Consider the following 18,723-nt stretch of genomic DNA (forward strand, 5'->3'; position numbering starts at 1 on the left):
CATTCCAGCGTATTTGTTGCTTTTTAGGGGGAAACAACGGGACAAGTTTGAGATACTGAAACTAGATGGACAACTCCCCCCGCCCCCCTTTTCTTTTTTTACGACTCTCGTGCTAATAAGTCAACAGAAGTCAGACGGGGATCTTAGTTTCTCCCCTTTCTTTCTTATCTCGTTTCTCGTCGCTTCCAGGTTTCTGTTTCGAGTTTTGCAGTGTTTGTTTCTCCGATTCGATTCAATTTACAGCGACCCCGATGTTACAGAAACAAAATGAGACACCAGACCTCTTTGGCGGTTTTTTGCAGCTGGCAACAACACCCTGGCCAAAGGATGCACAAAAATTTAGAAGACACTTAACTGGTCAAAGGTTAAGTTTGGGGTAGAAAGGGAAAGGACGTGTCATGTGTTTGACATTATTCGACTCGTGGCTTCAAAGTACCTTACCGAAGCGCGGTTTCTCAAATGTGTTTGCGACATCTCAATTATGACCAAAAAAGCGTTACGTTACAGAAAAAAAGAGGAGGAGTCTAAAAATGAACGTGCAATTTCAAAAGCAAATCGTAAGCTAGCATAACGATGGATACTGTGATGTCACTTCCGATAGACCAACGAAAAAAGAAGCGCAAGATGACCAGAAAAAAAAAAAAAAGACAGAAATAAAAGGAGCTTTCCTATTGGGAAACGTTCCGACAAAAATAGATTTCATGTGGTCTTTTGATCTCCTTGAGAGTAGGTGACCTGAAGAGCGCTCCTATTTTGGTAAAAATACTTTTTTTTACATATTCGATTACGGCTATGGAGAAGTGGTTTGAAACGGGAAAATGTAGCAAACCTTCTACATCAAATGAGCCTGAGCAATTTTTAACTACTGAATCATCATCAACATCCACGGAACCATCTTCAAAAAGTCAAAAGACCGTGACAGGTAAGTACCATTCCGTTTAGTGTAATACATGCAGGGGCTCCCGGATTTTATACTATTCAGACGGGATTACTACTCGATTTTCCGAATGAAATTCCTAATTACCCACACCCACATCACTACATCTAATCAGAAAATCTTTTTAATGCAATATTTCACAAAAAAACTACTCGAAATTTGAAGACTCGTCAGACAAAAATTTCTGGGAAAGGAAAGTTTATGAAAGTTCACAGTGACCTCTTGTCGAGTAGCGTCTGAATGTCTGCTAATTAGGTATGCTTTACAGTCAATATTGCGAAATTATGAGTCCTATCGGAGCTACTGTCTGACCACGGATTGTATGGAAAGACAAACATCCGTTTTACAGCCGGAAATGGACAAATCTATTATTTTTAGCGATGTCAGCTTTTGCATAAGCAGAGTCTCATTCAAATGAGCGGAATATGCGCATCAAATTTTTACTTTTCCCCCTCATTCAGATAGATTCGTCTCATCTGGACGTTTGAAAATTCCATACAATCCGTGGTTGGACAGTAATGCGTTCAACTTTCTCTTTTTTTTTGAAATGTTTCATCTTTTATAAATTTTAATGGAATAAATAATATTCCTTTTAGTTATTTAAGCTTAACAGAAAATTATAAATTAATAATCCTGCTTTACTGAACAATTTTTATTGAAATAACCATTTTAAAACTTATTGTCACGTGTCAGAAAAAAGCAGTTCATTTCTCTATCTCTTTCCCATCGTCCGCTGATCACAATTCAATTATACACCAAATGCTGTTTGTTCTCTGTGTAGGCCAGTACTTTTCAATCTGTGGGGTGTGCCTCTCAAGGCAGGCCTGTCACTTAAAAAGGATCAGGAGGGGCATTTTCCCTGCTGACTTTCAGAAATCAGAAATTAATGTATTTACATATGCATCGAGTGTATGGAGGATTCAACAAAAAAGCAAAATTTTGGTCCATTTGTTACAAAAAACCTGAAAAAAATTAAGAAAGTACTTTAAAAGGTTGCATTCTCAAAATATGATATTATGAGAGCTTAATTATTTGTGTCAAATTTTATTTTTGTAGTTGTGTTTTTTCGTAGGTTCGTGAATGTGATGACGGTGTGAATTATATACTTTAATTTTTTAACTAAAAAACATCAAATTAAACTCCTTCGAATCCAACTTGTGCCAAGAACTTTGAGCTGCAGGGTTTATCACTATGTAATATAAAAATTAATTATACAGTTGTCGCGGCTTATATGAGTCACATTTTGTTCTAAACAGCTTTGATTTCATAAAGCTGCTGATTCAATAAAGATGGATTTCGTTTTTGATGATTTCATTCATTAAGAACGGTTAATTCAATTGTCCATTGTTTCAAAATGTTTAAAATTTGGTGCGGCTACTATTGGTGTGCCGCCCTTCGTCGTGTAAAGCTGAAAGAAGCTTCAGTGCGCTGAGAAAGCTGAAATTGTATGTAAGGTCTACTATGACACAAAAGCTGTTGGAGGAAATTGATCACAAAAAATAGCACGGATATTCGTATCCCATGTGCAGTCTAGAAAAACTGTATTTGTTGGTATTTATTTTTTTTCTTGTTGTGTAATTATGTAAATTAAGATGTACCCGTTTAAAAGTATTGTATTAAATATAATCTCATTTCTATTTGATGTCAAGTTTTTGTCTCATATATATATATATATATATATATATATATATATATATATATATATATATATATATATATATATATATATATATATATATATAGATAGATATATACACACAAATTTTTCTTAATGCAAGTTGCATTATGCAACTTGAAAATGACAGAGTCAGAATGGTCCCCCCCAATAAATTTCAGCTGACGACGCCAATGTCCTCGAGAGAACAGTGGACGGTTTGTTGTCGGAAGAGAACCAGAAGCCCTTTGGAATCTGTACTGCGTGTGGATTGTAAATAGCGGTTCCCTTAGCTCTTAGTCAGAGTATTAAAACTGAACCACCCCAAACTCGTCGATTAGTCTCGACAGTATCTGAGAATCGGAACGAATTCGAGGGGGCCTGCCAACAGAGGAGGAGAAGGGAGAAAGAGAAGAAGAAAGGAAATGGGGTGAAGTTTTTAAAAAAATATTAATGAGAGGAGCAGACACTGCGCAAGTTAGCATAAGAGCTCTTTACCAATAAAGGGCAGGTATCACAAAGACAAAAAACTTCCTCCAGAAACTCATGATCACTGTTCACATTTCGCAAACTAAGCCTTTGTAAACTGGACTTCTGTAATGAATCACAAAATGCATTGAACCACAAAAAGATATTCACAAATAACAATCAGTACCTGCAGTTCCTTGCCAGTCTCCCCCTTTTTGGAGGCCTGCATTCGTGGCCTGGGATCGTAATTTTGCCTCCGATTCCCCGCATCTCGTGCTGGAATTTTCAAGGTCACGCTGGGCCTGAAAGAGATTTGCAAACAATCAGAACGAAATATGGAACACACAGCAGAATTCTAGGCTGCACCCCCATCACTGCTTAAACTTAAACATTTACACTGCATTCTACGAAAGTATATAAAATAGCTACGTTTAATCCAACTCGTGAACAGGGTTGAATTAAAACAATGGCCAACCTTTGAAGATTTATGAACGACATCAGCACCATGGGTCAATACAAAGACAAATTGGGTTCGTTTTGCGACCCCTTCACAAAATTTTATACAGTAAAAGCAGCATCTTCAGGAAATTTCATGCCTCAAAACGAGAGCCAAATTTAGCTCTATGCCACTCCAAGACATGGATTTTAAATCTGCTCCCCCCCCCCCACTGAAAAGGGAGAAAAACTTCCTTGATTCGAAATCGGGGAGTTTGCAGTATTTATAAAAAATTAAAAACTATTTCAATGTCCAGCAGGGGGTCTAAAATTTACAATTTTCTTCAAAAACAAATTGTATTTTTCTATTTATCTTTTGAAAAATGGCTTACAAGTTTAATTAAAATATCAGGTTCAAAAATTATTAGTGAACACATTTTCACATCAACATTTGGAAATGAATAATGCAAAGATGGTATATTTAAAAAGTGTACCTTAAACTAGTATAAATCCATATCTTTGAGTACTATGTGGGATGCTTAAATGTGGCAGCAGAGCAAAAATTTTTATTTAATGCTAATTACGTACCTTTGGCTGTTTGTATTTCTCAGCTCTAGAATTTCTTAAAATTTACCTTACATTTAAAAAAAATGTAGAAAAAAATCAGTTAGTTGAAGAATATTTTAAGTTTTAGACTCAATGTCAGATACCTAAATGTTTTTTGGGTACAAGTATATGTCGAGTTTCTAAAGAAAGTTTTTTTCTGATTCGCACAATTGTACAGGTGCTGGTTCACACTTTCAGACGCAAATCGGCAACGGGCGCTGTTGTTCAAATTATATTGTATTTTTATATTTGTTTTGATGTAAAAGGGAAAATATAAGAGGGAGTGCGACTCGAATCAAAGTTGCCATCCGCCGGCAACTTTGCTATCTATGACGTGTGCCTCTATTCCAAATAAGAGATCCATTTATTTAAAAAGTATTATCAATTAAAGATCTTATTTTCTGCCTTTTTTGAGTCATGTCACCATTTTTCTCAAACAACAAAATATTTTTTGGCTTTCAATTTAAAGAAAAGTTACTTGTAAGAAAAAATCAAACTTTTATTAAATTAAAAAAATGTTTCCATATTTTGTGTTTGTGATCATTTTCATGAGTTGCAATATTTTGAACTAAAAATGTTACTCACGAAGCTTAAATTTCTTTACATAATGGAAATTCATTCCTGCAATCGGATTATGAGTACTTTAAAATATCGGGATAATAAGAAAACTGCTGGATATAAGTCCCATTCAAATAAACATATATGCTACACACAGGGTTCATACTCTGTTTGGATGAAAAAGTCCAAGACTTTTTCATGACTTCAATAAAAATTTTCATGACCTTGTTCACAAAGAGAATAGCACAATTAAATCTCAAACTTGCTAAGTTTTGGAAATGAGCTTTAGCAAAAAGTATACATGAATGCCACAGCCTCATTGAAGCACTTACTTGTAATGGAAAAAAATATGAATGTACACTAAAAAACTGAACTATTCTTATTTGTCTTCATCATTTAAATTTAAGTAAAGTAAAAATGCGGAGAAACGAAAAGTATGATGCTTAAATGTCTAATTTTTTTTTTTATAAACAGGCAGAATAATAATGAATGAGACAAAGGTTGAATAATTCATCACTAAGTTTCAATAAATTAGCTTCAAAAGTTGCTTTTTAGTGTCAACAGTGCATTTAATCATCCACATAACTTGTAGGCCAGTGGTTGGGGAGTGAAAAAAGGTCGAATACGGAAGTAATTGGTGGAAAGCTGGAAATTGTTTTAATTTATGCCGTATGGGTCTGTAATGACCATACTAAGTTTTCTTCCTTCTACTAAGTGAGCTTTCGCCACAGCGTCCAAATTAGTGCCAAAAAACACCTGTTTTTTCATTAGTGTTAAAATATCTCAAAAATGGCTCTTAAAACGACCAAAAATACATGCAGGTTTCTTGTAGAGCACAAAATACTGAACAAAATGAGTACCTACAACCTGCATTTTTGTTAAATATTAAGCTCACAACTCTATTTCAAAAATTGGCTTAAATTACTAATTAAGCGCTTAAAGCCAGAACGCACCTCGTTCCTACGCTCCCTAACGTAAAAAAATGGCAGGAAAACTTTATTATGTTCATTATTGTAATAGAAATATATCGTAGGTGGAATAAAGGTACGAATGAGAAGGAAGGAAGTTGAAAGTAAGGAGGGAGGGGGGGGAAACGCGTATCCAGGTTAATTATGCTAACCCCTTCCCACTCCCACCGGCTCTCCCTTTCTCCACTGAAATACCTTCGTTCCCTCCCTTCCGTCCACTCACCCCTTTCTTAGAGGCAGAATAAACCTTTTTATGCTGATATTTCTCCCATTTGCTAAAAATTCCGGAGGGTGGTTTCTTAAAATCGAAGTTTTAATGCATTTACAATGGGAAACTATTATACAATATATTTAAAAAAACAGCTTTTATGGCTAAGAAGTTGTTTAATTATATCACCCTCTCAATAATTAACGATTCGTTTTGACACAATAACCATTTAAAAAAAACTAAAAAAGCGGGGGACGACATATTTACCGTTAAGTTTGTTATAATCTTTTATAAATTCTTCGTGGATTTTCCTCGAAATCATTTAAAACCTATCATTCAGATACAGTAATGTTCTTTTTTTTTTTTAATGTACATAATAGCCAGAATATTTAACTCAGAATATTTAACTGTTCTTGCGAAATAATTTAGCAAGAAGGAATTCAAAATTCTTAATATTGAAAATGAAAGTTCATTGTTGCCTGCTTACATGCTATATCATTTTGAAAAATCCCCATAAGTTTGCTGTGTGATACAATAACTGAAATTAATTTAATCAAATTTCATGCATCTGAAATCAAAAACTGAAGATACGATCTAGTTTATTCTTAAAACGATGTTTGCAATGTGCAATTATGAAATAAAACTCTAGTAAACTTTCCAGCTGCAATATGCAATCGAAAATCTTATCCTGAATAATTAGAAATGGTAACATTGAGGGGAATTAGCGACTTCCGGTTATACATTTATTTTTTAGCTTGAGGCAAGGACGAAACATCTCATATAGAACACAGGCTTATACACAGGTAGGAATTGCTTTTTAATAACTCATAGAGTGTTCATCTGCAGTTCGTCAAGAATCACAAAACAGATATAACACCTGGTTTCCCTAAAAATGATTTTTGCAGCGTTGGAAGTGCTTAGTGACCATAATGTCCTTTGCGTTTTGTACAGACCATTCTTGCTCTCTTATGGCAGTAATGGTGTGTGTCAGAAGCTGTTCTGTTGAAATCTATCCCATTCGAACAAAATTAAATACCGTTACTTAAAATTTATTTAAAAAAAATGAATGTGTCGAAGTTCTGGGGAGGAATTTAACCCAGGACCCCCTCCCCTCCTCCGTGGATATGCCACTGAGTTGCTGTATTGATTTCGAAGTCAAGTTAACTCTGTGCTTGCGTGAGTGAACTTTTTGAGAGGAACATGGCTGACTTGTGCGTGATTTGCGATAAATCATACACTGAAGGTGATGTGATTGAAGTCAAAGAACGTGGTATTCAAAAATTTGTTGAAAGCAGCCATAGAAGAAGAGACGGAAAGCATATCAAATTCAAAGAGCTTACAATGGTGCAAGTGCATATAAAATGCCAAAAATCCTACACCAGGAGCCAAAGTATTATTGCTGCCGAAAAAGAAAAGGTAAAAGTTTGCATAACGCGATCAGATTTACAGAACTTTGACTTTAAAACACACTGTGTACTTTGTGGTAAGGACGCATCACAAGAATTCCTCCAACTTGAAATGAAAAAACCAGTTAACAGACGTGAAAAAGTTCATCGTGTAGAAACAACAGAATTTAGGAATCAAGTTTTAAAAGCTGCTCAGAAGAGAGGTGATAAGTGGAGTGAAGAGGTCACCTTTCGAATCACACCTGTAAGTGAACTTGTGAAAGTAGAAGGCAGGTATCACAGTTCGTGTTTCAAAAATTTTTTGAAAATTACAACTGGTGCTGCTCCTGGCCGCCCTCCAGTCGATGAGGTCACCGCTGCTTTTGAACATGTTTGCCGACATTTGGAGGGAAATGAAGATGAATGCCAGTTTTCCTTGAAAGACATATTGAAAGATTTTAAAGGGCATATTCCAAGCGAAAAGGCATTGAAAAAAAGGTTGCAAGACAAATATGGCCAAGACATCATTATAACCGCAAGAAAAAATAGAGAACCAATAATCTGTTTCCGCAATACGGGGTACAAGATTCTTTCAAATAAGTGGTATGAATCACGGAATAAAGATGAACGAGTGGAACGCCTTCGTGTCGTGGAAGCAGCTGCTGGCATTATACTGGAAGACATGAGGTCCATGATACATTCAATGGATCAATACCCAAAACCAGATAGTTTTCTTAGTGATATAGGAGAGGTAATACCTGAATCACTGATGACCTTTCTAGAAAAAATTATAATGAAGGGTAAACGGGCAAACGAAGATAAATGGCGCGTAAAAATTCTTGCAATTGGTCATGCTATTACTGCAGCTGCAAGGCCTAGATCTTTCATATCCTCCTTACAGGTTGGTCTTGGTGCCTTACTTTACAAAAATCATGGATCAAAAGACCTTATAAATTTGCTTTATGCCATAGGGTTTTGCAGCAATTATGAAGAAGTGAGATTGTTTGAGTTGTCTTGTCTAAGTCATCCACTAAGCGCAGTGATGCCTGGATCATTTTCTCAGTACGTCTTTGATAATGCAGATATGAATGTTGACACTTTAGATGGATCTAGCACTTTGCATGCGATGGGAGGAATTCAGTGTGTGACGCCTGCAACTACTGCCTATTCAGATAAAAAAATTGATAGGCTGAAGAAAATCAAGACAGCTGATGTCATCGAAGAATTTCCTGCTATCCGAATTCAACCATTTCAAAAAACACATGGACTTAAAAATGAAGTAATTCATGATTTAGATGAAATAAACCCTATTTCACATGCTGTCACACTTTTACCAAGTGATTTTGCATGGATTCTGGCCAAGTGGAAAGGATTGAGTGTTGCAGGCTGGAATGGCTTCATGGAAAAAAACACCTCTGTCAACGCTTACTCAAAATCACGCATTTTGTATCTGCCTTTCATCAATGCTCCACCAAGCAGCTATGACACCATTCATACAGCACTTCTCTTTGCCATCGATAAATGTAAGTCTTCAAATCAAAAATGTTGCTTTGTAACTTTTGATCAACGGTTATACATGAAAGGTCGAGAAATTGTTGCTTCAAATCCTGAATTTAGTTCAGTTGTGCTGAGGCTTGGTGGTTTCCATCTCATCATGTCTTACCTGGGCACCATTGGCTATGTAATGGATGGTAGTGGATTACAAGACGTATTCAACATCATATATGCAGCTGGGTCTACTGACAAAATGCTGTCAGGGCACGCCTATTCAAGAGCTGTTAGGGCTCATATATTGGTTCATCTGGCAATGACCAAATTAATTCTCTCTCAAATGATTATAACTACAGACGAGCATGCATCAATTGAGAAAGTTCTCTGCAATATTGATACGATTCACACATCAGACCCAACTATCGCAAGTTTGATTGGAAAGTGCACACAAAAACTGAGTGAACTTGAGAAAAATGGACCTACATCTAAACTATGGGTTCAGTACCTCCGCATGGTTACCATAATGAAACAATTTATATTTGCAGAAAGAAGTGGAAACTGGGATATGCATCTAAAATCCATACAGATGATGCTACCCTATTTCCATTCAAGTGGACATTTGTTATATGCAAAATCCTGCCACCTTTATTTGCAAGATATGATTGATCTAAAAGTCACACTTGATCAGAATGACTACAATAAGTTTGTTACTGAAGGGTTTTTCACAATTAGACCCTCGGATAAATTTTGGTGCGGTCTTTGGACAGATATGACGATAGAGCAAACTCTAATGAGATCTATGAAGTCTACCGGAGGGTTGACTCGAGGACGAGGCATTTCTGACAGTACAATGGCCAAATGGATTCTCTCCATGCCAATTCTTGTAGAAGTTTCTCAGAAAGTTGAGGAGTTTTGTAACTTATCATTCGTCTCGACTGAACAGCATGCGGATGCTAGGGATTCAAGAATCACAAGAGACGAGGCAGATGTACAGAAACTGGTTAACTGGTTCTCATCCCATGATCCATTTCCAAACAGTGAACATCTCATGTCAATATCAAACGGTATTGTGGCAGATGAAAGCATTAATTGCCACAATGCTTACGAAATTGGAACTGATTCACTGTCAAAAATTGTTGGTAATAGCTTTGCCGATGTTAAACTTAAACGGAAAAACCGAGTAATGCCTATTCGTGGTTCCAGCTGTAAGGTAAAAGTTCACGATGAATTTATTCCTGTAAATCCTGACACAATTTTTAGAAGAATCTCCCTCCTGAAAAAGTCAGATGAAGAGTTGCAAAACTATTTTGCATTTGAATTGGCACCTTTCCCATTGTCACTATTTGATGAAGAAGGACTACGTAAGACATGCAAATCAGTATTTTATGATTTGTTTTCTGCTACTACTGATGTTGTTCCACTGAATTCAGCACGTCATGTGGTCGATGGTGGGTTTCTTTTACATAAGTTAGTGTGGCAAAAAGGGGATTTATTTTCCTCCATTCTGCAAAAATATGTTGATTACATCAAAAGGCATTTCAGTGCAAGGTCCACTATAGTTTTTGATGGTTATCCTGATGATTGTGTAGCAAAAAGTACCAAGTCGGCTGAACGCAACAGACGAACAAAGAAACACAAAGCTGGTTACGTTATATTTGATGAATCGATGTTAGTAACTATGCCTCAAGAAAAATTTCTATCAAATGATAAAAACAAACAACAGCTTATTAATATGTTGTGTGTGAAATTTCAAAAAGAAGGTTTTGTTGTGAAGCAAGCGGATGAGGATGCAGACTACCTTATAATTGAAACTGCTAAAGAAATCGAAAATGAGTCTGAATGTGTCATAGTTGTGGGTGAAGACATCGACCTTTTAGTAATAATGGCAGCAACCACTACTTCGAGAAATATTTTTTTCTTGAAGCCTGGCAGAGGCAACGTAAAAGACACTTTATACTGTGCAGCAACTCTGAACATAGCTCCATACATCAGAGAAAATATTTTATTTCTCCACGCTTTCAGTGGCTGCGATACAACATCTGCTCTTTTTAGACAAGGGAAAAAGAAATTTGTCAAGATCTTGAACTGTACAGTGTTACAACAAACTGTAAAAGTTTTCCGTAATGAAAATGCATCCCCTGATAGCATTGATGAAGCAGGGCAAAAAACTTTGATAGCATTATATGGGGGAAAGGACAGTGAAGAAACATTAAATTCCTTGAGGTTTAAGCTTTTTAAAAAATCACTAATAAAAAGTACTTTTAATTTAGCCGCTCTTCCTCCCACTGCAGCAGCAGCACGTGAGCACTCTTTCCGTACATTTTTGCAAATTCAATATTGGAGTGGATTCACGAAAAGCCCCTTAGATTGGGGCTGGAAAAAAAATAAGCATGGACTATTCCCAGTCGCAACCCGCAAAGAACCAGCTCCTTTAGAATTGCTCTCCACGATTTCGTGTAAGTGCAAAAAAGGCTGTACTCTGGCGTGTAGCTGTAGAAAAGCGGGCATCAACTGCTCTGCAATATGCTACAGCTGCAGAGGGCACGCATGCACCAACTCTCCGGAGGATGATGACGGCACTTCAAACTCAACTAACTTAGAAGCGGAAATTGATATACTGGAGGACAATTTAGAAGAAGTTGACTCATTGGAGGAGCGATATGATCATTTGCAAAATAATGAAAGTGGCAATGACCAAACTGACACTGACATTTGCAACACACTTTCAGCGTCAAGAAAAAAAATTAAGTTCATTTAACTGTTTATTTTATGTGTAACAAAATTGTTTATGTTAAATTTCATTAAGCTAGAAAATTATTGTAGTTTTTATCACAATTCCACACAATGTGAAACTTTCACATGTTGTCAAATGTTTTAGCGATGCTCAACGTATCATTTTAGGTGACCCATATGTATATATTGCATTTTACTTTTAATATCTAATGTCTTTCTTTATTTAACATAAGAAAATAAGAGCTGTTTTGAAATCTGGAATGTTGCCCTTTGTACCTCACGTTTTCGTAATTAAATATATTTTCTACAATTACGTGTCTAGTACCTTTTTAATTACTCTTATCTGTTTGTTAATTTGATCAATATTTCATTTTGCACTACTAGAATGCAAAAATTGAGTGTTCATTGAAATAAGTCTGACTGTTTATTTATCGTCAATAGTTAGATAAAAAGAAGATTACTTTTTATGAGTGATATGTGAATACTGTTTCGAGTATAATTTCATCATACATACTCTGAGAAGCGAATTTTGCATTTCTGAACTTATTTTCTTTTATACTATTTTTAATTTCTTAGAAGAATTACTTTTAAGAATTACTTAGATATAAAAGCTGTGTTGTTAAATATATTGTATAATAGTTTCCCATTGGAAATGCATTAAAATTTCGATTGTAAGAAACCACCCTCCGGAATTTTTAGCGAATGGGAGAAATTTCAGCATAAAAAGGTTTATTCTGCCTCTAAGAAAGGGGTGAGTGGACGGAAGGGGGGGGGGAACGAAGGTATTTCAGTGGAGAAAGGGAGAGCCGGTGGGAGTGGGAAGGGGTTAGCATAATTAACCTGGATACGCGTTTCCCCCCCTCCCTCCTTACTTTCAACTTCCTTCCTTCTCATTCGTACCTTTATTCCACCTACGATATATTTCTATTACAATAATGAACATAATAAAGTTTTCCTGCCATTTTTTTACGTTAGGGAGCGTAGGAACGAGGTGCGTTCTGGCTTTAAGTGCTTAATTAGTAATTTAAGCCAATTTTTGAAATAGAGTTGTGAGCTTAATATTTAACAAAAATGCAGGTTGTAGGTAAAGGTCAAGATTTACGGTCGCCACTCGCCACGTGGCGACTCAGTTTTCAAAATCGGCGACTTCAAAAAATTTCTACAGTCGCCAACTTTTTTTGGTTGTTATTTTTATTTTAGATCCCAAGAAAAGAAGTCACTCCACAGATGCATCAGTTCAATAAGGATTCACCGATAGAGACCGTACTCCGACTGAATGTTGTTTATTTTACAAAGCTTGCATGTACTTTCTCTCTGCCTGCCTGTATGTTGGTTATTTTACGTTGCTTGAATGTTCCTCTTACGCGATTCAGGCCATGTAAAAAAAGCAAGAATACAGTGAATTAGGAAGCCATTTGCACAAGATCAGAGTTCCTCCTCTCGTTTGCTCCTCTATCTGGACTCTGTTTTTCAAGTAATTAGCGTACTATAATCATGATTTCAAGAAGAAATCACTATATTTTAGATTATATTTCAGATAAATTTTGATTAGACCTTCAAAGTAATTACCTTTTCACGTTTTTAGTTTAGTTGCTCAAATGGTATATTAAATTCAAACTATTTTTTTACATCGTATTATACACTGCCTCGGATTATACGAAGCTTTTTTTTTTTTTTTTCTTCAGGCCCATTTTAGAACCTGCAGATTATAGACCGCCCGCCGATAATACGCAGGAAAATATCGTTATTAAATTTACAGGGTTCGTGCGCTCCGTGAAAACCTAGAACTGTCAGGGAAAATGACATAGTTAAAAATGTCAGTGAAATTTCAAATTTTGCCCCAAAAATTTTTTTTCCAATTTTTCCCCAGGGAATTTTGTACCTTGAGTTCTAATCTTCGTTTTTATCGATGTTTCCTGAAAAAAAAATATAAAAGTTTTCAGGCAAATTGACGCTGTCACTAAAATAAAAACGGCGACCCCAAAAAAACTTCCGAAGACGCCATTTTTGCCCCTCAATAGTTCCAAAGAAAAAAATTCCTAAGGTGAACAGGAATTATGTACACTTTTAACGGGAGAAGAACATTTTCCTGCATCTAAAGCACAAGCCTGCAGATGGTAGGGTCAATTGGGAAAATCGTTTTTTAATCAAAAAGTCTGCTCAGCTACGAATGAAACGTAGTCGCCATTTTTGGTCATTCATAAGATGGAAGTATGTAGATTTGATGCTTAAATGCCTAAGTTTCCGAAAACAAAGCAGAATTGTTTTCTTTAACTGCAAACTAATGAAAACAACGCAAAATGTGCTGCAACTTTTTTTTTTTAAATATGTAATTTTCTTGAGAAATGAAAAATTTTGTTCTTAAAACTTAATCTTATCCTCATTGCCTTGGACGCAAATGTGCTAAAAACTTTTCAACTGAATTGTAGTTTCATGAAGATTTATTATTTTAAATTGTTTTCATGCTACAAATTCAAAAAATTATTTCTTAATTTTTGTCGTAGCCGCCATATTTGGTCATTCCCAAGATGGTAGTACACAAGACCTTTTAAGTGCCTAAGTTTCCGAAAATGGCATTGGATATCTATTGCAATGCAAACTATTGATAACAACGCAAAAATGTGCCCTTTTTTCCCAGGTAATTCGTAATTATTTTCTGGAAAAATGCGAAATTTTATCTCCAGAACATTTTTTTTATTCTAACTGATTTAGACGCTTGTGTGCTAAAAACTTTATTTTGACTTATAATTGTAGTTTTTTGAGGATAAATTATTCTTTATAACTACTTTTATGCTACAAATTCAAAAATCTTAAATTTTTTTTACTTAGTCGCCATATTTGGTCGTTTGCGAGATGGAAGTAGACAAAAATTTACAAAACATAATTAGATGTTTATCTCAATGTCTATTGAAAGTCTGTTAAAAGCAATGTCTATTGAAAGTAAATGTGCAAAAAAGAAAATTTTTAATTTTAATGCAATCATCCTTTATGTGCAAAAGGGAAAAAAAAACTGATTATTGGCATTGGCCTATGATCGACGGATGTTGACTTTTGTTAGAATGCATTATATGGTATGCCCATCGATGCAACAAGTTAATCATATTTATACTGAAAAATAGCTTATAAAAGCTTTGTACTTTGCTCAATATGTTTTGTGTTATATACTAATAAGAAAATAAAAAGAAGAATCGTAAACCAAAAGCGGAGAAAGATTGCTGCTGATTACAGCAAAACGCTAATATGAATGGCATGTGGCATCAAAGAAACGTTAAAATAAGTTGAAAGTACTTTGTTTTTAACAAATAGTAAAACAATATTGAAAAAAATGTTAAAAAAAATAAAATAAAAAAACTTAAATTGTGACAGAATTTTTTTTAAAAAAATCCAAGTTTTTTTTCAAGTGGAAAAGTTTTAATTCTTACGCATTGCTACTTTGAACAATTTTGACTATTTTGAAAATATTGTTACTTACTTAATTTTGAATGAAGCGAATAACCTGGAATTTTCTAAAAAATAACCTGCATAAGTCAGAGATTTTTTTTTAACCAAAAGTGTATGAACCCTGTACTTTTTTCAAATTCTCTTTCTAAAACAGTTTTATGTTTTGCTTTAAATCTTGTTCTGAAAGTATGAAAAAAAAAAAAAACCCACCATAATGTATGTTTTTTTACATAAACCCTCGAAGGTCGCTCCGATCCTATTTGATTCCCAATTAACTCAAACAGCTTTTATTCTGAAAATTTTCAAAATAAGAAAACAAATTAATTAATTTAAAACTTGAAAAGGCAACTTGTTTTTGACCTCACAAAGCCACCCCCCCCCCACCACCACGGTCCCCGTTTTATCATTCCTTTGCCATAGCCAAGGTTCCATGTTGTCCTTTAAATCCTGTATTTCATTAAAAATCCTATACATCATTAAAAATAGAAAGAAAGAAAAACTATATTTCTATAAACTATATCTTATATTTCTGCTGTCATGTGGACGCTAATACTCGTGATCGATTAGGAATACGTTCCATTGAAAATTGTTTAAACAACAGGGGCTAGTTTCTAATTATTCAAATAACTGTTGTAATTTTTTAATCTTCAATCGCATCAGATTGGAATATAAGCCAAATAGCCAGTCCTTTGATCGTTTTCTCTTCATAGTCATCATAACATGGCGACGATGCATATGGAACGTAGTCGCCATGTTTGGTCATACTCTTAGTTCAAATAATGCAAAAAGAATTTTTTTTTTTGGAAATATAATTCTTGATAAATGCCAAATTGTATATTACTGGAGGAGGTTTGTAGTTAAAAAATTTTATGCAAAAAAAAAAAAAAAACACTAATAACCTTAATTATTGAAAAAATTCAAATCATATGTTTATCTAATATTTTTTCTATTCCCTTCGTGCTAATTTTCTTACAATTAATTCTTTTCATTAAACTAGTTACCTGAAAAGTGCATGTTGATTTTTACTGCCATGGCGTTTACAATGATTTACAAAAATATTTTAAGGGAGTTTGTTGTTGTTTTTATGGGAAATTCTTCTTTTTTTTTTTTTTTTTTTTTTTTTTTTTTTCACTTTGGGACCATGGTATTGTGCACACTACTTTATTTTTGGTTTAATGATTTTTTTTTTCTTATGAAACTTTAAAATGGGTGGAATAAACCATTTGCTTCAGGAACTCCCAACCTTCACCCAATGCCTCTTATATTTCCATGATTAATATAATTTATATTTCTTGTTAGCATTCCTTTAGCATCACTTTCATAATATTTGTTTCAAAAAATACAAATTGAAATCCCCCACCCGCATTCTCGTACTAGAGCGCTGTTTTCGAAACCCGGTAAAACTGGTGGCCACCAAGTTTTTTGAGTCTGGTGGCCATTGGCCACTTGAAAATTTTCTAAATCTTGAGGTCTAGTTGTAGGTACTCATTTTGTTCAGTATTTTGTGCTCTACAAGAAACCTGCATGTATTTTTGGTCGTTTTAAGAGCCATTTTTGAGATATTGTAACACTAATGAAAAAACAGGTGTTTTTTGGCACTAATTTGGACGCTGTGGCGAAAGCTCACTTAGTAGAAGGGGGAAAACTTAGTATGGTCATTACAGACCCATACGGCATAAATTAAAACAATTTCCAGCTTTCCACCAATTACTTCCGTATTCAACTACCCAACCACTGGGCTATTGACAGTATTTTGGTTCTCTAAAGTAAAGCCATATAGTTTAGTTCTTTATGTTTCTAAATCAGATCTTTTTTGAAAAATCCATTCAGTAATGAATCAATCTTCTGATTCAAAAGTACTTGTTTTGTTTACTTATTTGCAACATTTTCAAATGCATATAAAAGAACAGATTCAGAAATTCCAGAACATGTTTGATTTCCGACATTGAACGTTGCAGAGGGTCGCATGGATTCGTTTTGCGGGTTGTATGCTGGGCACTACTGTTTTAGAGTATTAGAATTCCTCTCTTTCTGTATTCTATCACCTGAGTAAAGGTCTTTACTTTTTAAAAACTTCAACAAATTAAGATAAACTCTGATAAATTTAAACACAAAGTTCTTACGAGTGATGGAATCGAACTGTGATGCAATGGAATTGCTTTTTTTGAGTGGGCGTGGCAAAACCAAGAACGTGCAAGTTCGCTACTAGAGAATATAAAACATAAGAAGCGTTGAAAATAACAGTAAATTCAAAATAAGAGATGTCCAAGCCAGTAAAATCACATCACAAAACAGGCAAGCGGCTGCGACAGAAGTGGATGCAATGATTTTTCAAAATAACTCAGATTTGATTTTGGGATCGTTCAATTTTCCACTTTTAATAGCTTTTGTGTGCTGTATACTGTTAAATCACTCAAGATTTCTAATGCTCTCTTAATTACCGTTACTTTATCTCTGTCCAGGACATTTTTCCACGACTTAAAAAAAATTCCATGACTTTCAATGGAAATTTCAATTTTTCATGACTTTTCCAGGTCTGAAATTCAAATATTTTTTTTTCCATGACTTTCCAGGATTCCCATGACCCGTACGAACCCTGTACGCATTAACCCAGCAGGTTTCAGTAGCTGGGATCAACCAGGGAGGACTTTTCAGGGTTGGGCACAATTTGCCCCCCCCCCCCCCCAATAAGGATCAGGAATGTCATTTTTGCCACTCCTCAAACGTGTTGTGTGGTCGCCAGTGAAGTCGAGTCTGTTCACGTGCAGGACACCTGACCCTCCCCACATACCCACGATGCCAGAGAGTGGAATCGGGAGAATCCTTACCTTGTCGAGAGCCCTTCTCAGTTCCTCCATCTCGAGCGCAGTCTTTTCGGAGAGTTCCCTCAACTGCTCTCGAAGCTCGGCCTAAAAGAAAGCAGGGTTGGTAAAAAAACCGGTTTTTTTCAAAAAAAAAAACGTTTTTTTTTTGGTTTAAAACAGTTTTATTTTAATTTAAACCGTTTTTTTTTTGGTTTAAATACTATTTGCGAGAAAAACAATTAATTTTCGAAGGTAATTAAGGTTTCATTTAATTAACAGTTATTCAATAGTCACGTTATACCTAATTTCTTGATTAATTAGAGAGATAAGAACAAAATCTTGTAACTAAATTAAATAATTAAAAAAGCTTTCTGCGGGGAAATATTGATTGAAATGTTTGACTTGATTAACATATTAGTATGCATGTATATATAGACCCTTTATGATACGAAATACTTCAAGAAGTGGTTGTGATGCAGGTTAAGATAAAATATAATGAAGATCCAAGAAAAAAACTTTATAAAACCAACATAATATGAATAATTATCGAATAAAGGTAAAAGTTATATTTTTAAGCATATCTTACATAATGCTGATTTTTATATACACAATGTCGCAAATATTAAAGTGAAGCAAAATGTACAACAGTACATGATTGAACAGTCAAAAAATCGATTGCTGTTGTACTGAGAAAGTTTTAAAACAAAGTGCTGCTCTATATTCGACTCCGTTCTTATTCTGGAAAGACTCGGGAAAAGATATCGACTATCGCTGAAACAAAGAACCGAATCAAAAATACAAAAATTGGTGTAACATGGCTTAAATGACAGCTTATTTACTGGCATACATGTTGCATCCAGCATTGAAGTTTAAAAAATATTAAATGCAAACTCTTTAGAACAAATAAATGTGTAGCAAATTCTATTTCAAGAAATTTTTTTGCCAAAAACGTTATATACGTGAAGTATAAACTTTTTTTTTTAATTTGATTAAAAAAATATTATTTGTGTTCTGCAGAACAAATCTTAATTTTTA

The 18,723-nt window shown here is 34.7% G+C and overlaps 1 protein-coding gene across 1 annotated transcript in view; it reads right to left on the reverse strand.

Moving 5' to 3' along the window:
• Positions 1 to 17,765, reverse strand: part of LOC129233733 (ankyrin repeat domain-containing protein 65-like) — a 57,588-nt gene extending 39,823 nt beyond the window's left edge. The window contains exon 1 of the mRNA XM_054867711.1: positions 17,713 to 17,765. Within this exon, the coding sequence (XP_054723686.1) occupies positions 17,713 to 17,742 (30 nt within the window). The 5' untranslated portion in view covers positions 17,743 to 17,765. The remainder of the gene's footprint in view (positions 1 to 17,712) is intronic.
• Between the last annotated feature and the right edge of the window lie 958 nt (positions 17,766 to 18,723).

This window comes from Uloborus diversus, unplaced genomic scaffold, assembly GCF_026930045.1.
Source record: "Uloborus diversus isolate 005 unplaced genomic scaffold, Udiv.v.3.1 scaffold_670, whole genome shotgun sequence".
NCBI lineage: Eukaryota > Metazoa > Arthropoda > Arachnida > Araneae > Uloboridae > Uloborus > Uloborus diversus.